Source organism: Saccostrea cucullata, unplaced genomic scaffold (genome assembly GCF_032062105.1).
Source record: "Saccostrea cucullata isolate Sc308-1 unplaced genomic scaffold, CSIRO_AGI_Scuc_v1 ctg164, whole genome shotgun sequence".
NCBI lineage: Eukaryota > Metazoa > Mollusca > Bivalvia > Ostreida > Ostreidae > Saccostrea > Saccostrea cuccullata.
This window is the reverse complement of record NW_026937694.1, coordinates 225,048-246,253: the sequence shown is the minus strand read 5'-3', so window position 1 is coordinate 246,253 and position 21,206 is coordinate 225,048. Positions and strand designations below refer to the sequence as shown.

The window sequence follows — 21,206 nt, the reverse complement described above, 5'->3', positions numbered from 1 at the left end:
CTCTGCAAGTATTTAAATTAAAATATTGCAGTAACTAAACAAAATAATATTTTCGTCTTGTCAAAAAACGTTCCGCATTTTGAAACAATCCTATCAGGTTTTGCGTTTATCCTATCGTGAAGATCGTTTATCAGGTCTATCGTGTTTTGCGTTTATCGTGTTTTGCGTGTATCGTGTTTTGCGTTTATCGTGTTTTGCGTTTATCCTATCGTGCGTGTATCCTGTCCTATCGTGCGTGTATCCTATCGTATCGTGCGTGTATCCTATCGTATCGTGCGTGTATCCTATCGTATCGTGTATCTTGTAAAGAATAACGATGCGGGTACTGTAAATGTGCTTAGTGATGGGCTAGAAAGGATGGCAATTCTTCAATCGGAACAGAACAGTTAAAATTACAATGAAAACAATGAAAAGTTGAATGTAATTGCAAGTAAAATGTATGAAAATGTGTCCAATTTTACGAATGCGACCTCTACAACAATACATGGACACATAGGAGAACTGGAATCTCTGGAGAGGTATTTTCTAAGAAGAAAGGATAACCATGATGAAGAAAAGTTTTTTCCACCAGATTAAAAACGTTTTTGAAACGTAAAATGTGTTTAGTGTTGGTGTTTTAATACATACTGCTAATTCTTTGAAACTGATATACTTACTTGTATAAATTTGTTTAAATGTTGTCTTGTGATTAAGGCTTGTTAGTGAATTGATGTATTTATGTCGTTTAAAACAGTTTCAATGCAGACAATTTTTTTTGTCATGCTATTTGCATGAAGATTAAACTGAGCAGATAAGATATATATATATATATATATATATATATATATATATATATATATATATATATATATATATCACATATCAATTTATGAAACAAGGCAAGTTATTGACAATTTATGAAAGAAGAATACCAACAGTCTTGTTTAAATCATCAGCTTGCAAGTTCCTTGTGAATACAATAGCCTTTGCAGCAATCTAATATTTCATTAAGTCATGAAGACTTAACGTTTCATACTTATTGTAAGCACACTATTTTTAATAAGAATTGTTTTAGGTTTATTTGTGTTCTTTCATTGCAAGGGACACACGACAGGTTTACCTTGCAGGCAGAGGATGTTGACTCCTTTGTGGCATTTGATCGACCCTTGCTATACTCCAGATTATACATGTCATGAATTGTGTCAATTATCTTAGTATTCATTTTCTCCATGTTCATTTAAGTATTTATAGTCAGGCGTCTTCATTAAATATGACTACATGACATGTCTGTGTGATTCAAAGAAGCCTAGTCCAAAGAGTAATAGATTTCTACCTTCATAGCTGCTTATACAATTCATGTACTTATTCAAATCTAGCCTAAGTGGCTATTTTACCTAAGTTTTGCTTTACTTACATTTTGTGGCTATAAAAGCAGAAATGGTGAAATATGGTGAGCACCTAATTGATTGATTGATTGTATATTGCTTAACGTTCCTCATAAGAATTTTTCACTCATATGGAGACGCCACCACTTGCCGATGGAGAGCTGCAAACTTTGTCCTATACTCTGCACTAAAGGCCATTGAGCAGGGAGGATCTTTTTGTGCCAGCACTTCTGCGACACTGGTCCTTGGTTTATACGGTCTCATCTGAAGGACCGGTCTCCATGTCCCACAGTGGGATTCGAACCCGCGATGTAAGGATCAACTCCTTACATTTGCGACTCTAGAACAGACGCTTTAACCATTACGCCACGACCAGTACGTAATCGAATAATTCAGTCACACTGATGAATACAACATTTAGGCCAAAAAATGAATAATTCTTAAACAATTTTGTGTAGTAATTTAAGTAATTAATGCTAATTGTAAATTTACGAATTAATCATTTTTTGGCTAAAATTTGTCGTGTTCATTATCAATGTGACGGTATCAAGGAATTTGGTGTTGGATAAGTTCAAATACCTACAAGCTATATGTATTAGTACTAATATTGGGAAAATATTTTTTGTACTGGACCTGTTAAACACCAATTACTCATACAAAACTTTAAATAGTTCCTTAAGTATCTTCCTTGCAGAGCAGAGCGGCACTTAGGGACCACTTTACCCGATGTCTGTCTGTCTAGATGTAGCTGCTTTTTCATCTATCTGTCCGTCTGTCACACCCATACCTCAAAAACTAAGAGATATGGATTTCAAATCGATATTTTAGGCATATACCTGGGGTATTACATGACATCATGGCTTTTATAAATTACTATTAATATAGATTTCATTACCCATGACCTTTGAACTTTGACCTACTTTCCAAAATATGCCATGGTGCCAATCTACACATACATGTATTTTTGACATTTAAGAAGTAAGACTATGTTCTTTAGCTTGTGCATTGTTTGTCATGATACATGTAATACACATGACTTTAACCTTTGAACTTCTTTGCAAAAAAATATATATTTGATGAGCAGTTTTATTCTACACATGACTTTTTTTTTACTTTGAGAGATTTAAGATTTATACAAGTTGATGAGCGCATGAAATTGTAATTTGAAACTCTATGAGAACCAGTTCCAAACTTGTGCATAAACACTTTGAAAATACATATTGGGATTGGTATTCTACACTTAATTAATTTGTGGACGGACATTGTGCTTCAAGGATCGTGTTCCTCGGAAAGCTCGTACCTATCAAGAGGCTTAGCGGAGTCAGCCGAGGATTGTCGTTTGGCAGTACGCATGCAGGAAAGTCAGACGGAAATCTTTTTGGAGGATTGTTGGAAACACGTATGATAAATAGCTATTTCATATATTTTCAATTTAATTATTCATCTGAGTCATTTTTTGTTTGATTGATTGTCAGATTCTGCTGCAGTCTAATAAATGTTCTTTTCTAAACTATCCACGGCAGTCATTTTTTCTTTGCGGGCAAAATATCATCATGATCATACTAATAGTAAATAAGAAGCTGACCACCCTTAGATTGATTTTTCATCTTGAATGAAGCTACATGTACAAAGTAGGCAACACATGCGTTATTTGGAACCTCCTAGTTTGCTTTTATAAAAAAATTCCAATTCATATGAATTCAATTTTTTAAGTAAAAAATTTCGGAATTGTCTAAAACTGTGTAGATCAACAAATTGTTGTCATAGGAAAAATGTGGACCCTGAAATATAAAATCAAATTTCATATTATGGAAAAAGTTGTAGAGAACTTCGCCAGAATTGCATCAAGTTCATTCAGTCGCCTTTCAAAAAGACATATATTACGGATGTACTGGGACAGATGTCCTTTTCTCACATGATCCTATAATTCTTTTCAAGATAACGTGCGTTTTGATGCTTAATCCAGCATTGTATACCTTATCCCAACTCGTCTTTTAAAGGTCCATATTTGCTGACTGCTTCGAATTTCCAATATTCAATTGGTCATTTGAGCTTGATTTAATTTCAAAATATTTATGTTTCATTCCGCAACAAGGTACCAATATGTCTGCCATTTTATGGTGTTATATGTACAGAAACTGAAAATTAGAAAAAGGTCACAAACCTATTCCCATTTTGTTACCCTATTGATTTATTGAAGTGTGCTTTGACCCTTTTATCTGAATCTATACAACTGGATCATTACCATCTCTAACTGAGTTTGCAATCTGTTTTTGGACACCTGTTTGTCTTATAGCTAGCGACGCAAAACATCCTAAAATAAACTATATGCATGAAGATTTATGCCATATGCTTTACCTCTCATTCAGAAATATTTGCCTAAGGCTGAATAATATTTTTATTATTTTATTATTATCTTTGTATGGGCTCACTATCTTTAGAATAGCTTTCTATAGCGCAAATTTTCTTTACCGGCTTTTCATTAATTTTCCTTTGAAAACACATATTAACATAATTTCAGTTGTCGTATTTATTTTACATTTGTTCGTTGAAAATTGAAGGGCTCGGATTGAAGGTCGTATAATTGCAATCGTTTAGGGGACTATGCATAGAAGTACATGTACGTACCTTTTTGTCGTTAAATAAGTTTAACGATAACACCTTAAAAGCTTATATTAATGTGAATTTCGTTTTATACAGTCATGCTATAACGTTTGTCAAATGACGGTTTTCCTGCATTATTGAACACGATAACATTCTTTTATAGACATAAACCGTAATTACCTTTTTTGGATCATGAATTTTCGAAATGCTTGTCAAACACGGCAACCGATGTGTTATTGTCATTTCAAAAACGATTAAAAACCAATTGTCTAGCTGAGTGCATGGAAAAATTTAGAAGTTTGAATGTTATGAAATAGTTATTGTTTATCATAAATCTTAGTTATTCATACACCTTATCCTTACGAACATGCATATTGAAAGCATTAGTTTATATCAAGAAAGTCGATCTGTTCTGAAAATCAATGTTAAGAGAAAGTCTAAAAATGATTACAAAAACCGTCACTTAATTCAAAATGTGTTGTGTATACATCAATGTTATGTTCTTTGCGTCGAGCGTTTAAAGTTCCTCATTTCAGTTAACCCTATTTAATACGGAAAAAAATTGGATTATATCCCCAGGAAGCATGAACCAGTTTTTAATCCAAAATTAAAATGTGAGCTCAAAATACATTATAAGGATTTAAAAGATGCAGACATATATACATGTATATTCAAAAAATTATTTTTCCTTGGTATAGGGATAAAATAGAATCCAAATTTAAATGCAAAACTCTTACTCCAATCTAAAAACTTTCGCCCCATCAGGCTCATCTGTAGGTTTACTGGATTTACTGAATTTCCTATCTAATCTACTGACGAGCCCCCGTGGGGCGAAAGTGCTTTAGATCGAGTTTTTCAGTTAAATTTGGATTTTATTCATGTACAGGTAAATATATGTTTAGGCATGATTTTTAATGCTGCATTTAAGATCTTCTAGATGATACGTATGCAAGACGAGATACTGTAATGTATGCAAGAAATTTTCACGAGAGCCTCGTCATCGCAAATATTTATCTCCGCGAACAGGTCCATAAGGTCTCTGTCTCAATCAACAACTGATCCAAACTAGACTTGATCAAAAAAATGAATTGTCAAGGACTTATTTTCGCCTGCTAAAACGCGAAATAAAATCGCCGCGAATAAAAGTTGGTTTACAATAAAAGAAAACCTGTTGTACGAAAAAAGAAATTAGTTTGAAATTGTTTCTCTTAAATTTATCAGCACGAAGTTTTAGATAACCGACTGTTTTTATAACTGTAAACTCTCTTTTAAAAATCAGTTAATTTGTTTCAATTTCATCATGTTCGTCTGATTAATACATGTATGTCTTCACTGTGGTACAATGTGGTTATAGCGATATCTGAAATTCTTGATTACTGCAACTCCAATGACATGTTTTAAGTTTCATATGATAGTTCTAAAGACGGCGATGTGTCCGATATAAATCAGACGGGAGGGAATATAATTTGAACGTTTTCATACATCGTGTCGTTATCGGGAAAATTGACAGTTGTGTCTCTCAAATCCCGAGAATAAGCTTTATATTGTCGATCATAAATGCATACAGCTACGTTAGTTAAAATCATAAGTACGTCCGCAAAACCAATCACTTTTATAAAAATGAGAAGGATTCTGTTTATACTTGAAGGCTCATTTGTCGAGACTCTGCTTGTAGAATTTGTGTACATGTATGAGGATGTTTCTGTCGTCCAGATGGTGTCGTTTTCCATTACCGTACTAGTGACCGTAGAAAGGTCTTCCATTTCTATGAATAAAATTCGTAAAAGCAATATCTTTGAATATACTTCGGTATTTTTATCGTATAAAGCTTTTTAGGCATTTCAAGTTAACGACTATCCAATAAAAAAAAAAATGATAATTTGCCTTTAAAACAGATATTTAATTTAACAAATTTGTAAAAGAAATGAAATCAATCTACCTGTTGATGGAATGGGACAACCTTGAGAAAAGTGACACAATTCCACCGAACATTGACAGTGTTCTTGACACTTTTCTCCATAGTAAGGAAATGGACATTTTGTACAGTTTATTCCAGCATATCCTGGTAAGCATTCTATAATGATGTTTATTCTTGATTAGCTTTGAAATGAAATGAAGTCTACAATGGAGGATCTAAATACATATTAAGCAACAAGAAAATATTTAACTAATTGTCCTGACAGGTTTTATATCAAATTAAAAATTCTCTTTCACAAAGGTTTGGATGAAAATGCACTTTCAAAAACTGTTATCCAATAACATTTAAACTGTACAAAGAAAATAAAAGGATTTGTAAAACGTAACCTCCATTCGTAATGTTTGGGACTATTAATTAAAATCTAATCTATGTAGGCAACTTTACATGTATATATAGTTGATAGATAATAAGCAATCGTTATTTACTCCCATCATAGTTTTATTTTTAATTAAAGTCAATCTGTACATACATATGTGATACATAAAACATATGAAAATGGTGCCGCTAATTAAAAAAGTTGCTAAGTTTGTTCGATTACGGGATCGTCACATATATATTTTAATTAACATGTAATTAATTAATTGATTATTAATTGATATTCCCTTAAATACTAGAACCCATGGATACTATAATGCTATTTTGAGCTATTTAAAGACAAGCACGTGAGAAAAAGGTTGGGGTACCTTTATATAGCTTTAGCAGTGCTGCTAAAAAACATTTTTTTCTATTAGCATGCTAAAGTAATTTTCATACATTTCATGTAAGAAGGAGTGTAATATACAGAGGAATCGAACAGTATTCAACCCCAAAAGTAAATTAAAAAAAAAAAACACACACACACAGGAGCAGAGGAAACATCTCCAAAACATCAAAGGTGGGATTATGTACCATGGAGGAGTAAGCATCCCCTGCTAACCGGTCACACCCGCTGTGTGCTCCCTTGTCGTGATAACTTTAAAATGACATTTTTATCTACATGTATTTTTAACATTTTTTCAACATTTTTACATGATTTGAATGGACAACAGATTCTCTCATTCACTTACTTTTGCATGCTTGACTTTCGACATCCCACGAGTAGTCCGGACAGCAACTTTTGAAACCTCTGTGTGAATGAATTTTATACAAATGGAATTAGAATTTGAATGCTGTAAATTTATTATATTTGGAGTGTACGATATTTGTCGGAAAGAAGATGGGAGAACAAGGCGGGCATAATGCGGGCATAATGCCTATAGCGTCCGATATTAAGAAATCTTATTAATTATGTGAATTGAGTATTTCAATTTACTTCAAATTATTGAAATTTTTTAAATTATTAGGATAAAAAAACTTTTCTTAAAGAAAATAAATCTCGTAAAATATTTCTTTCTTTCATAAAATTAATAGATGGTATTCGTGGGATTCGAACCCTTGCAATAAAAATCCGACGTATCAATAGCATAATGCTTTGAGACTAACGAGTTAACCACTATGCTGTATAACTCATGGTGATTTCGGGCATTTAAATCATGTTTGTGATATTACACGCGACTTAATGGACTTGAAGTATTTCTCAGAGAGATGCGAATGTTGTGTCATAAAAGTGTACTTTTTAGGTATAGTGGGTCTTCGCTCTATGTTTTTGTAAACCAAAAAATGAGTATTTTATTGCAAACTTTTAGGATCATCTTTCAAAAAAATGGAGCGAAGACCTACTCATATTGAAAGATTTTGTTCAAGTACGAGAAAATGATCGTGTTCTTGTTAGTGTGTGTAAGCTTTTTCATAAGTAAATATTTTCTGTTTTTGTGAGATTTTTGTAAATTGTAGAGATTTCACATAAAGAATACTTTAATATTAGATGAAATATTAAATAAAATTTGGATTTAATTGAGATTAAAATTTCCACTTCTTATCTGTCGCATTTTAGGCACTTCGCCCGCCTTATTCACTCATCTTCTTTATTTTTCAAGAAGTTAACGTACAGATTTGATTTCGCTATCTAAATGTGCTCGATATAAATGTATGGTACATGTATGTATACAAGGCATTAAGCGATGCACTTAATTTTGTAGACTCTGCTTTCCGCCAAAATTGTTAGATATAATACACCGTTAAATGTAATACATTTACAGTGATTCAAACTAAAAAAAAAGCGTAGTGAGCGCAATAAAAATGTATTCATACGTATGAATTTTCTACATACTGAAAGGAAAAAGAGACGCATGAGAACATAATGTGCGAGGTTTTCTTTTACTATGTGACCGAAAATTATGAAAATGGATCAGATGTGCAGTCGGTATAAATGTTTTTTTCAATCATTGTATGGCTTAATGAAGTTACATTGGGTCCCGTAATTGAATTTCATATGTGAATAAAAAAGCAACAACATGTTTTGTATTTAACTTTTTTTCCGTTCAGTAAATATCGTTATCATAAACTAATAAAATATACATATACACATCAATGTAATTTAAGGCTTACTTCAATGAAAATTGTAAAAAAGAAAGTACAGTAACTGTATATGCCAGATAAATTGAACTAGTTTTAATTTGTAACATATGTTAGGTGACTGCAAAATATTTTACTAGCACCCGTCGATAAATTCAAATTCCTTACAGATACTTACCTTTCACATACCGGAATAGTTGAACAATTTGATAAAATAAATATGGCCTCCAACAATAATGATATTAAAATTAACAAAATGTAATCCATGCCATTAGACATACAAATATGCGCCTAACATCATGGTTTTGACTATATCTGCTTTATAGTTTTGCATGATAATGCTGTAGATTTTCTTCCTTCATCCGTTAATCGACCAGGAAAAACTTGAGTAAATGTTAATAGATTTTTGACTTAAGTCCCTCAATTGTGAGATAACGATGTGACATCTCCATCTGTATATAGACAGGAAGAAATATAAACATCGTAAGGATCGAAATATGATTATTAAAAAAAAATAATATATTATACCTCATTTATCTTACACTTACAAAAATAGTTTCACTGACTTTACCTCAATGTTACATTCACATATGATAAAAAATAAATTTACATCGAAATCTTTTTTTTTGGCCTTTTTTTTTTAATGATAAATTATTTATAATTAAGACCATCAGTTGATATTTATTTTTCTAACAGACTGTTTTATATTATGTTTATGTTATATACTATTTAAGATGAGATGGTGGTAAACAACAGTTTTTTCAAGAATAAAATTTGTTATTTTATCTTCAGTAAATCAAAGAGCCATATTAGATGATAAATGTATGATGAGCCTGTCAGTATAGTATTTTCCCCACCTCAACATGCTCAACAAATTATAATTCAAATAACTATCTATGGAAATGTTTATGTAGTAATCGTAGAAGTACAACAGGTTTTCATTATGTGCTTTTGTGCAAGGATGTTAGACTTTGTGCAATCCACAAGGAAGTTTTTGAAATGCATTTCAAAGAATCTTAAAGGCAAATTGTACACGTACATGAAATTATCATATTTGGGAAAAATTATTAAGTTATACCGTTTCTTGTACATGTAATTGCTACATTTGCAAGTCAGTATGTTGGGTATTAGATAGATTGTTTTATCGTTAAGAAGATATTGTCCTACAGATCCGGGATGGCTTGTCTAGAGGCACAGATATATCATTTGAACAAGCTAGTCTTCTGAAAAGTCGAAGGGCCTTAACAAAGTTATTAAAAGCAAAGAAAGAAACATAAGCAAAATGCTCTGAAAAAAATTATTAAGGATAATTTGCTATATGAAACGGATATTAAGATTAAGCAGTAATATTTTCCCGATGTTCCGAATATTATTGCACAGCAGTAATGAGTTGAAAAATTTCGCAATATAGCGGTAATGTTGATCTACTGATTTTTTTAGATTGATATACAGGTGTTGGACCCAGGGGGATATAGGAAAACGGGCTTAAAAGATACATTTAATTGAAAAAGAGCCCCTAGTGGGTAAAATGGGGTTTTCTGCATTTTGAGAAAGACACAAAAAATTGAGCCTTCTCTAAGCTTGAAACACTTCAGGTAAAGATATAAATCCTTATTTATTTCAGAATGCTTCAAATAAATTATATTATTGAAAGTGTTATTTTTTTTGTGTGTAGAGGAAATATGGGGGTTACAGTGCTATATTTCACGAAATAGAACTTTTTTAATAATGACTATAATTGTTTTAGTTCTGGTTGCCATGCAACAGACACCCCGAAACATAAATTAAGGTAGTTTTCTCAGACACATGAGTACACTCTTTATATACAAAAAATGGCGTATACTGGGGACATTCGGTTGAACTGCGCCCTTTGATTCTTTGTTTTTTTTATAGCAGAGTATGATTCTTATTCTTATTTCCAAAATTTTCTTGTTTCATAGACCTCAATGTATTCTTTATTTAATTACTGCTCAGGTAATCATATTTTTGATACATTCTCTTGATAAATCCTTATCAACCACACATTGCTTTGAATAAGTTTCAGCGTACTTCACTGGTATGTCAGTCGTCAGCTATATATATTTAGAATGGTTCAACCCTATTTATTACACCGTGTAAATCCCAACATGCGGGGTGTATACTATGTTGTGCGCGGGGTGTATGCTTCCGAAGCGAGAGAAAGGGGGTCAATGTAGGTTCTTTGTCCATTTGCTCAAATTACGGATATTTTTCGCCAGAAACCATATGCCTACGGAAGAAAGCATTATCTAAGGAGTATATGGATACCTATGAATCCACTGGACACCTTCTAGTTTTATCAAACACCTCAACACAATTCCGAGGATCGGAGCAAGATTGACGCTACACTGTGTTTATGATCAAATATCAGAAGAAAGCTTTGCTCTATCATCACTTTTATATTATTGTTAAATACATGATTACTTTATAAACGTTTGTACAAATTGTCTGTTAATAAAACAGTTTGTATATATAAAGATATTGACGAAAAATCAATGTTGTGTCGAGGGTGTATGCAACATGTTGTACGCGGGGTGTATACCCCATATTTTTCTTAGGATTGTTAGTGCAAAGTATCTATGAAAATATTATTTACACAGGATTATAAGCGACAGGTAGTGTTGATGAAAGACCCTAATACTAATGCCAAACCAAAAAGTAAAGTCCAAAATTATAAAAAAAAATTTAACTAAATTTTTAAAAAATCAAAAGAATAAAAGAAAAACAAACTATCATATTCAAACATAATAGGCTCTAGATATGCAAGGAGCGATTGTTATATGAATAAATGCTTCATTATAGATGGCGCAATGGTGTAAATCTACGTAATCATAAAATATAAAATCTCTCCAAATGGGGCCCTCGCCCCCCCCCAATCCCTGCATTGAGGACACTTTGTCCTTTCTTCGCATCATTTTAATCTAAATATTTTGCCTGTTAAAAATAATAGAAACACAACATGAATGGTGTATAATGAATAAATCTCTTTTTTGTTTCTGCAACTTTTATGTTATCAATACATGTATTCTTAAGCATTCATGACCGTAATGTAGAATCTTTTTTGGAGGGGGGGGGGGTACCTTAAAAAAAACCCTTGACATAAGTTGACTACCTATAAAAAAGGGGGGGGGGGCTTATCGAAACTTAAAACACCTATTTCAGATGTGGTTGAAGGTCCAATCTTTTTTCAGGGACAACTCTCCTTTTTTTTACTTAAACTTATTACATATCATTGTTTGACTATGCTGCTACAAAGGCGGGGGAGGGGGGGGGGGGGACAACTTGACTTTCGATGAACATTTTTTGTAGTGAAAAGTTGTACCTGGAACAAAAAGGGGGTGATACTACGTGTTTGTATGATATATTAAATTAATTTTCCTTTCAATTTTTGCAATATTTGGATTCATTTTTCCTTATCTGAAAAGATTTCATATTTTACAAATCACAATAAACATGTAATGCACATTTGTAATAAGGGACAATTTTCTGGGGGCATGCACAGTTGAAAAAAAACTGTTGTGGGTACAATTACAATTTTACGTTGACGTGTAATTAATATTAATTAATGTTTATCCCTCCTCTACTTTATTATCGTATGTACAGGAAGTAAAGTTACCCCCCCCCCCCCAGAAAAAGTGACCTAAGACACAAATACACCCTCCCCGGGCCCATTCCTAGAAAATATGTACTTCGTACAATATAATACCTCAATATAAAAACAATAGTTTACTGCCAAATGTGACCTCCTGGGGTCAAAGTACACAGCATGTAAATACTACATGATGGAAAACATTTTTTGCGGTGTTTATGACATTACAAAGAGCTAAATATTTTTTTATAAAAGAGGTGTGGAGATAACGAACATATTCAATATCAAGTCCATAAAACAATACAAAAAATAAGAGCAGAGCAAACACGGACCCCCGAAACATCAGAGGTGGGATCAGGTGCCATGGAGGAGTGGGCATCCCCTGCTGACCGGTCACACCCGCCGTGTGCTCATTGTCATGATCGTGAAATAACGCAAAAAATCCGTCTTCAGTTCAGTGTATAATTAATGGACTAATAATTGGTATTGAAAACGTCAGTCAGCATTTGACTCAATGATAAATTGTATTTGCTGACAAAGCCATTGTACCGACCATAGAACTTACGAAATGATGACTTTAAACGAGACTGCTGATATTCTTGTTTCATCAACTTGCTTGTCAATACTTTACCTCGTTTAAGAAATTGTTCATACCTAGAGCATGCTCTTGCGTATCGAATCAATTGAGATATACACACTCCGTATGCAGTATCATTAAAAAATTGTTGAAACGGGTTAAACAGAAATTATGAGAAAATGTAAAATGTTCAAAATGATGCATGAGTGAAGCATTTATTAAGGAATGATCTGAATAAGGTGTCTTTAAATCGAAGGGATGAATTGTTGTTTATCACATTAAACAGTTAAACAAAGCACCTGTACATTTACTTCCATGTGCATTCAACGCCAAAAGTGCGATGAACGTGTATCAATTTTTTCCCCGTACATCGAATTCATAAACCTGACTTTGTGCTATTAAAAAACTGGTGAATAATTTAAAAAATAAATATAACTTTTACAAAAGTCAATTGTTAAGAATTTTTTTATGATATTTCAGACAATGATACTTTAGAGTAAAGAGAGGGGTATACACCCCGCATGCAACATGTTGCATACACCCCGGACACAACATTGATTTTTCGTCAATATCTTTGTATACGAAGTGCTTTATTAACAGACAATTTGTACAAACGTTTATAAAGTAATCATGCATTTAACAATAATATAAAAGTGATGATAAAGCAATGTTTTCTTCTGATATTTGATCATAAACACAGTGTAGCGTCAATCTTGCTCCGATCCTCGGAATTGTGTTGAGGTGTTTGATAAAACTAGAAGGTGTCCAGTGGATTCATAGGTATCCATATACTCCTTAGATATTGCTTTCTTCCGTAGGCATATGGTTTCTGGCGAAAAATATCCGTAAGTTGAGAAAATTGACAAAGAACCTACATTGACCTCCTTTTTCTCGCTTCGGAGGCATACACCCCGCGCACAACATAGTATACACCCTGTATGTTGGGATATACACGGTGTATTATGCTTCAAATTTTATGATATTTCATTGGATTTTAGCCTCACATACTCGTCGAACATTTTCTGTTATGATATACTAAGAACATTCAAAATGGGTCTTACTTTATTTTTTAAGAACAAATTTTACTCCTTCCTTCAACAAACTTTGCAGAGAAATGAAGATATATTATATACGTAAAGGTAAAAATTTTTTTTTGCCTGAAAATCGCATAATTTGACATATATTTCAAAATTTACATTAATGATTGCAATTTTTTTTTCTTTTATTCAATCTACTCGATACTTTTGATTGATTAGGACTAAACTCGTAAAAAGTTTGATACCAGAAAATATTGTATTGCCTATTTAGATTTTTAATACTCAAAATATGTTACTTTTTAGTGTAAAAAGGTAACAAAATAATTTATGCGCATTGATTTACAATACATATATTTATTTAATGATAAAAATTTTTTACACTACTCTACGTAAATAAGATTATGATTATAGCCCTTTAAAATGATTTATTAAGGAAGTACTATGACCCCGTATTTTATCTGCGATTTTTTAGTCATATACTGTGAATACTTATCCAAGATATTTTTATTAAAACCTCCTTGCTATTTTGCATGATCAACAAACCTAAGCCACTTAAGGTGCGGAGTTATGCCTTAATCTGGGTCATATACCTTAAAAACTTTTGTTTTATCTTAAACTATCTCTTGACTTTTCCAATTTATAAATATAAACCGAAAATAACTTTCTTTGAAACGCTGATATAGGAATTACATGTATGATATATTAGGTTCATTAATGTTTTATTGCCACGTCGAATAAGATATAGTCTAAGTCACCTACACGTTTGTTGCATCGATGCATGGTACATGTATCACAGTGGGGAGTCAAACGAGTTGCGTGACCTAGACTTAATAAGACACAGGAGGGAAATTGCTGGGGTAGGATTATAGATAGTGTAAAACGAAAGTCGATCAAAATTATTTAAATAGGGACAGAAGCGAGAATTGCCTCGGTACTTTTAAACATCGCAGGTAATTAAATCTTATCTGATATATTTATTCAAATAGACTCTGAATTTGTGTATATTGATTTTTTGACAGTGATTAAATCCATATAAACAGAAAAGACCCGTAAGTATACAGTACTAAAGTTTCATGTTATTTAATTTTTTAACACCCATACCAGTGTTGTTGTTATTTTGGTTCCAGTCATTTTATTATCCTTCAAATGATGAAAATCTTTGATCATTGGTAGAAATAGAAGAGGATGGGAAGCTCTCATTTTAAGCATTTACATTTTCATGTTACTATAACGTTTTGTTTCCTTATTTCTTTTATTTTTATTTTTTTCTAAACAATTATATATTACCCTGTTTATATGATCAGGTTGTAGTAACTTAAATTTTATAAAGATTCATACTTTATAAATGATTTCGTGGGACCAAAGGCGCGAATCCAAAATGTTTTTCCACTCCCTCCCCCCCCCCCCCCCAAAAAAAAAAAAATCTTATCTGACATTTTTTTTCAAGATGTATGTAAACTTCTATCTCAAACGTATTTTCAAACCCTATTTCATGGTTTAGAAATTGGATGGATGACGTTGACTCCTAAAGCTTTATATCATTATGTATGGCTTTTCATACAAACTAATTACAGATTCGAGAGGGGTGAGGGTTTGGTGTCCGCGATTTCTAGGGAGGTCAAAGGTCACTTTTCAATGGTATAGTTAAACTATGTATTCATCCGATTGTTCTAGAAATTTTAATGGTGTGTGTGGTCCGGATCTGCCCTCTAGATATGCGCATGATGCGCCTTGTTATCATTTATACCTTTGATATGAATTAGCTTCTTGGTATTTTAAACCCCAGTGTACAGTTTTATCACTTTTATCACTGAGTATGACCAAGCAATGGAGAATATATTGATTGTATTGTCGTTAAAGCCTTGAATAAGGACAACCTGGGGGATTTTCCCCGTTCGGGGAATCTCCCAAGCATTTTTTCTATACAATTTATCTATGAATTTCTTTATTTATAGCGACCCCTTTATTTCGAGAATAATACTTACAATGTAGCTATTTGATTAGTTTGACACCTGTCAATAACAGGTCCAGCACAATACCCTAATAAAGGTGTATAGCTTGATAAAGATATATAGCTTTATCAAAGTACATGTATTACAAATTCCTTGATCAAGGTATTTTATGTAATGAAATTCAAAAAAAAAAATCTCTAAAAATTAAATACTGAAAGTCGCAGTGCTTTTTTTAACACCTAGTACTCTTTCACAAAAATCTTAGTGGATACTTTCCAATCCTCCAGCTGGGTGAAACTCCCAAACTTCGCAACCATAATTTGCTATACTACTATATTTGTATCAAACAATGACAGTTTAGTGCACACATTTAAATACATTGGTTTCATTTTTTTGCTATTAGCTACTTTCTACATCATGCTGCAATATAATACACTTTGTATTCTGATAAATTTACCATTTTAATTCAAAGTTATTCCTTAATAATTGAAATTGTCAACAATATCAATCAATTTGTTATCATGCTTCCAACAGTATGATGATCACGCCACCTTTGAAATACTAAATACATCACTGCCGTCCGGCTCGATGAATATTGTACTCATCAGGTGGCTAAAATATTGACCTTAAAAAAAAACACAATTGTATAATACTTTAACAATTGAATGCAGTAATCAATTTTATTATACAAATACGTAGCCTATAAATAATTCCTTTATAATTTTGATACAAACAATTCATGAAGTATATGTCCCAGAGATAACAAAACATTAAATAACATTGAATAGTACATGTTTATAAATACAAACACAAACAGTTTATAATACTTCACTTTCACAGGACTTGAAGTCATATTAAAAGGAGGGACTGTGCGCTTGCAGCGGCATTGAAACATAACAACCAATAGTTCAAAAGAACAAAAACTTGAAAACAATAGTTGCAGAGGCCGAAGTCATTGAATATCTTACCAGGAAAAATTTAGGCAAGTCCAAAGCAGGTATAATTTACAAATATAAGTCATAAGTATTAATTTGGATATATTTCATTGTCTGGAACTGTATTTGTACATACTGTAGTGTGCTTACTTCCAGGTGATACTGACCAATTTTTTTTTAAGGAGAGCCCATGTACAAGAAACAGGAAGAAACAGGAGAGAAAATGTGTATGTTTTAATTTGTAAGACATCTTAAAAAAATCAAAATAATCTCAAATCAGGTACATTCATGTATGCTAACAGATATCAATGTGTAACTGGACTCATATAAAGAGAAATACATATACAAAGTAAACCGTGCAATCTGAAATTGTCTAATTTTAAAGATTCAATGAGTTTAATTAGATACTTATGTTGTTTTTAATCCGTATCAAGAATAGCAATCACTATAATCAATTTTCACAGAGAAAAAAACTTGTAAATAAATGTAAATAACTATTATTTACAATGCATTTAACATTACCTTTTAAAATCTTATATGTAATATACTGTAGACGTACTTTTTCCACGTTTCACAATTCCGCGAAATCTCAGTTTCCATTTAATCCTCGGGTTGCATATTACACGGACTTCTTACACTTTAAATATATGCCTTGGATATAAAGAAGGCTTGGAAGGATTTTTGCGGAAAATTTGTGACCGCTTAAATTAATACCACGCTGAAAAATGTACTTTAACAGTACTTTAATTGATTACGAAATATTTCCATTTCTATTTCTATTTACTTTGTGATAACTCTTTTAAATTTAGGGGAGTTGATTTCTTGATAATTTTACCCGAATGTTAATTAGGCAGGTCTATAGGTCAGAAGCTAAGGAGGCCGAATGTGCATACAAATGGCGTGCTCATCTGTCTCTGTGTCTGACGCTTAAGAGGCTAAATATGCATGTAAATCTCGTGCGGCTGCCTTTGTTTTTTACATAAATGGTCGAGGACTATTGAAATTGGCATGGGAGTCCTCCTGTAATTTAAATCTATGTTTACAATTTTAAAGTCTAAATCTACAATTATATAATTTCACAATGAAATGGAAAAATAAGGAGATACTTCCAGGGTAAGCATTGACAAGGTAAAGACGCTCACCTCACTATATGCTTTTAAGTGCCGAGTCAACGTCCCTTACTTATGTGGCAATATTCCCTTCTCAGCTATGTACCGGTATATATGGATTTGTTGTACTCCAGTTCATTCATTACACACTAGCATGCTCTAAATGCAATCGTTTTTTCGATGAGGCAAACTAAAAACCGATAAGTTGATAAAATAAAGTTATCCATATTTATCTTGAAGTCAACATTTCGCAAGTTATAGGGTCGATTCAATGACCTTTTGTGCAAATACTCTCTATCATTGGAACAAATACTGCAAACATTTTAATATTAGTCGTTAGGCCATGATCACACAGCGGGTCAGATCGGTTGATAGGAAATGCTAACTCTACTTTGGTACCTTATCCTGCTTTTTATATTATTTGAAGTCTGTATTAACTCTGCTTCTGATTGGTAGTATATAAATGGAGTATAAGCTTGTTTTTTGTTCATTTGAAATCTCTGTAAGTCTCTGTATCTCTGAACAAAGAAATAAATCAGCATTCTCATCTTTAGAGATGCCCCAAAGACACTGATAAATATCATTTTCCATGACATGTTTGGCATAGTAGAATCTTTCTTTAATTGTTTTCATGAGAGTTTTTGCGAATAAAAATATATCACAATGGCTGAGATATAGATAAAATGGGTGGTGGAAAATAAAGGTCTATATATACTTTCTTTCTTCAAAATGTTATTCATTTTTCTAAGTGTATATGCACCTCTGTTGTAAGACGCTGGAAAAAAGGTTCTGGTCGCCGGTATTTGTACACCCTATGCAGGAAATTTGTTCAGTTTTTTCTTGATGCAATTTGAACATAAAAGTAACCTTTGCTTGTCCTTTTTTGGATGTAGTGACCGTGCTTACTTTAAGGACAGGTAACTCAAACATTTATCAAAATCTTGAAAGTAACAACCTAAAACAACCTTAAATACATTAATACAAGTAAAATCCATACTTTTAGCCGCACACATTTTAGTTTTTCATATACAGTTTCACTGAAATATTGGATTTGAAGTGAAATAAATTGTATAGATAAATAGGGATAATCACAGAAAGGTTGAATCTAAAAAAAAACACGATGGAAAGTTTACAAATTCCTGATATTTTAGAAATTAATTTATCACATCACATTCAACCTAAAAAGGTAAAAAAATTATATGTACCAATTAAGACATCGACTATTTTTGCTTATATCATCTGTCCTTAAAATGAATTTCTTTGCGATGAAAAAAACATATATTTTTCTATGTCAAGGGGCTTTTTAATCGAACTTTGTAATTTGGAAAAAAAATAAAATCAAATTCCCAAACAGTTTTTATGATAGAAAATATATATTACACTTCTTACTGAACGACTCTTGTATAGAGCTCAATTTTTTGCTGACTTGTACATTGAAACATTCCAGCCGATGACACATTATTGACAGTAGAACAATGCTTTATTTTAGTTCTTTATTATTTGATACTGTTGATACAGCAAGAGTCTCTAGAAAAGAACTAGTGTCGAACCAGAAGGCCGGAGAGCAGTATTTGGAAAACTTTAAGAGAGCACAGACAGTCCACCACGCCCGGGGGAGGATTGTAGGATGTGCTAGGGTGGGGAAAGCCATGCTACATAAACTTCTGCTGGGAAGAATACAAATCGGCCAACGTGCCAGATTAATGCTTACAGGAATACCTGGGGCAGAAAAAATCAATCTACTTAACGGACTGTTAGTGAGTAGTGAAGGAGAGACTAAGAAAATGAAATATACTGAGGGATTGGAGGTACACGAGGAACAAAAATTATTTGAAGAAACAAAATCATTAAGAGGTAAAACATGATTTTTTTATGTTGTATGCTTTTTTTGAAAAAAAAACAAGATGTGTTTCTGAAAAACTATGCGCAACAAAGTTCACAAGAACCATTTTTATCAAGTGAGTCAAAGTCAAGATCACAAAGTCTTTGATCTTAGTGTCATTTGAAAGTACTTCATTATAGTGGAGTATGAACACCAATTTTGAAGTCTCTTTCTCTCATAATCAAAAGAAATGGCGAAAGTTCGTAAAATTTAAGGGGGCGCGGGTTCAATGAAACTAAAAAATCCACTTATAACATGCTATATATAGAATGCGTTTCTCCTGACCATTTACACACTTAACAGCATATTTGGAATGGGGAATCCGTGGTCTGTAACCTTGCTTTGAGTAGTAATCATTTGCATTAAACATGACAAGAGTAAAAATAAATACAGAAGCACAGGCCTCCTAAAACACTGCTACTTGCCATTCATAATAGATGTTTCTCCATAATACATACCACATGTACCAGGCAAAGAAATATGCTGGCACATCTGAAATTTATAACAATTTACTGACTTCACATCTTAATTGTGTTAATTATTTCGATTTAATAGTTCCTTCTGATATGATATCTAATCTATCAATAATGTCTATTTTATCAATGTTGTTTCAATTGATGATTACATTCACGAAGTGAAAGTGGAGGCGGTTTTGTTAACTTCCGGTTGTAGATTATACTGTAGATAATTCTGTTTCTGAAATAATACATTTATACATGTTCAAAACCTGATCAGAGTACTAAACGGCATGTTTTTCATTGATGAATACTGAACAGGATCGCAGGTACATTTTTTTCTCAGACAGAAAATTGGAATACAAACGTAGAATTGCCGACTTCCCGTCACGCACGCATATTTGCTTCATATGTGTATTTAGAAAAACAGGCTTTATATTATCGGCTTTGGGGTGCCAATTTATGATTAATATTCTTTTTTTTTAGAAAAATAAAACATTCACAAACATATACAATAAACAGCACGGACATAGAAAGCACTTATTCATGATTACGCTAACGACGTATTAGCCAGTGCACTATTTTTTTTTATTCCACAAAATGGCATAAAGAAAATAAACATAATTATTTTAAAACTTAAAACGTCTTTGTTAAACGTTACTATTATTTTAAAAGTAATTGTAAATTTCTTTGTGTTTCAGATTACAACATTTACTCTAGATCTTTGGAACCTTTTGAGTTATGGCCTTATAAAGTGAACTCCAATGACCGGTTAATAAATATGGTACTGATATATACTGGTATATGATATTAGTAAATGATGCAATGTGAGATGACTTTTTAACGTACATATGCACAAAATATGCAACCAAAGATTTAAGATATGTATATAAGATAATTTTAAATGGAATCTGAAATATAAAATAACTCCTCTTCCGCAGATAAAGCAAGTAAAACAAAGTCCTTTTTTTAAAAAGAATTCAAATTTATAAATTGATAAAAATACACTAATTATATTATTATAGTTATATACATTATTATAGTAAACTGGTTAAGTGTCTGTTGTTTTAAAGTTTCACAAATATTTGATATAATTTGCTGATGTTAGTTCAATGCATCTTAAGATATAATTTTTAACTCATTTCTTTAAATGATGTCTTCATCAAAATTGAATCTTTATTAAACCTACAATATTAAGATATTTAGATTCATATTTTCCATTTCCCTCATTATGGATTGAAGGATCCTTTGGAACTTGCAATTGAACAAGAAC

At 32.2% G+C, this 21,206-nt stretch overlaps 1 protein-coding gene across 1 annotated transcript; it reads right to left on the bottom strand.

Moving 5' to 3' along the window:
* Window positions 1-3,845: 3,845 nt before the first annotated feature.
* LOC134248685 (uncharacterized) lies at window positions 3,846-8,817 on the bottom strand. The gene is made up of 4 exons (XM_062731088.1): window positions 8,558-8,817; window positions 6,993-7,051; window positions 5,908-6,042; window positions 3,846-5,733 (listed from the first exon to the last, which is right to left on the bottom strand). Exons 1-4 carry the CDS (start codon window positions 8,656-8,658, stop codon window positions 5,414-5,416), a joined length of 615 nt encoding a protein of 204 aa, XP_062587072.1. The 5' UTR covers window positions 8,659-8,817; the 3' UTR covers window positions 3,846-5,413.
* Window positions 8,818-21,206: the final 12,389 nt, after the last annotated feature.

Bases quoted from the DNA above. Each gene is read 5' to 3' on its own strand.
- LOC134248685 (XM_062731088.1), bottom strand. From the start codon at position 8,658: ATGTCTAATGGCATGGATTACATTTTGTTAATTTTAATATCATTATTG. The intron at 7,052-8,557 runs GTAAGTATCTGT...TCATTCACACAG, and splicing joins ACTATTCCGGTATGTGAAAG to AGGTTTCAAAAGTTGCTGTC. The intron at 6,043-6,992 runs GTAAGTGAATGA...ACATCATTATAG, and splicing joins CGAAAGTCAAGCATGCAAAA to AATGCTTACCAGGATATGCT.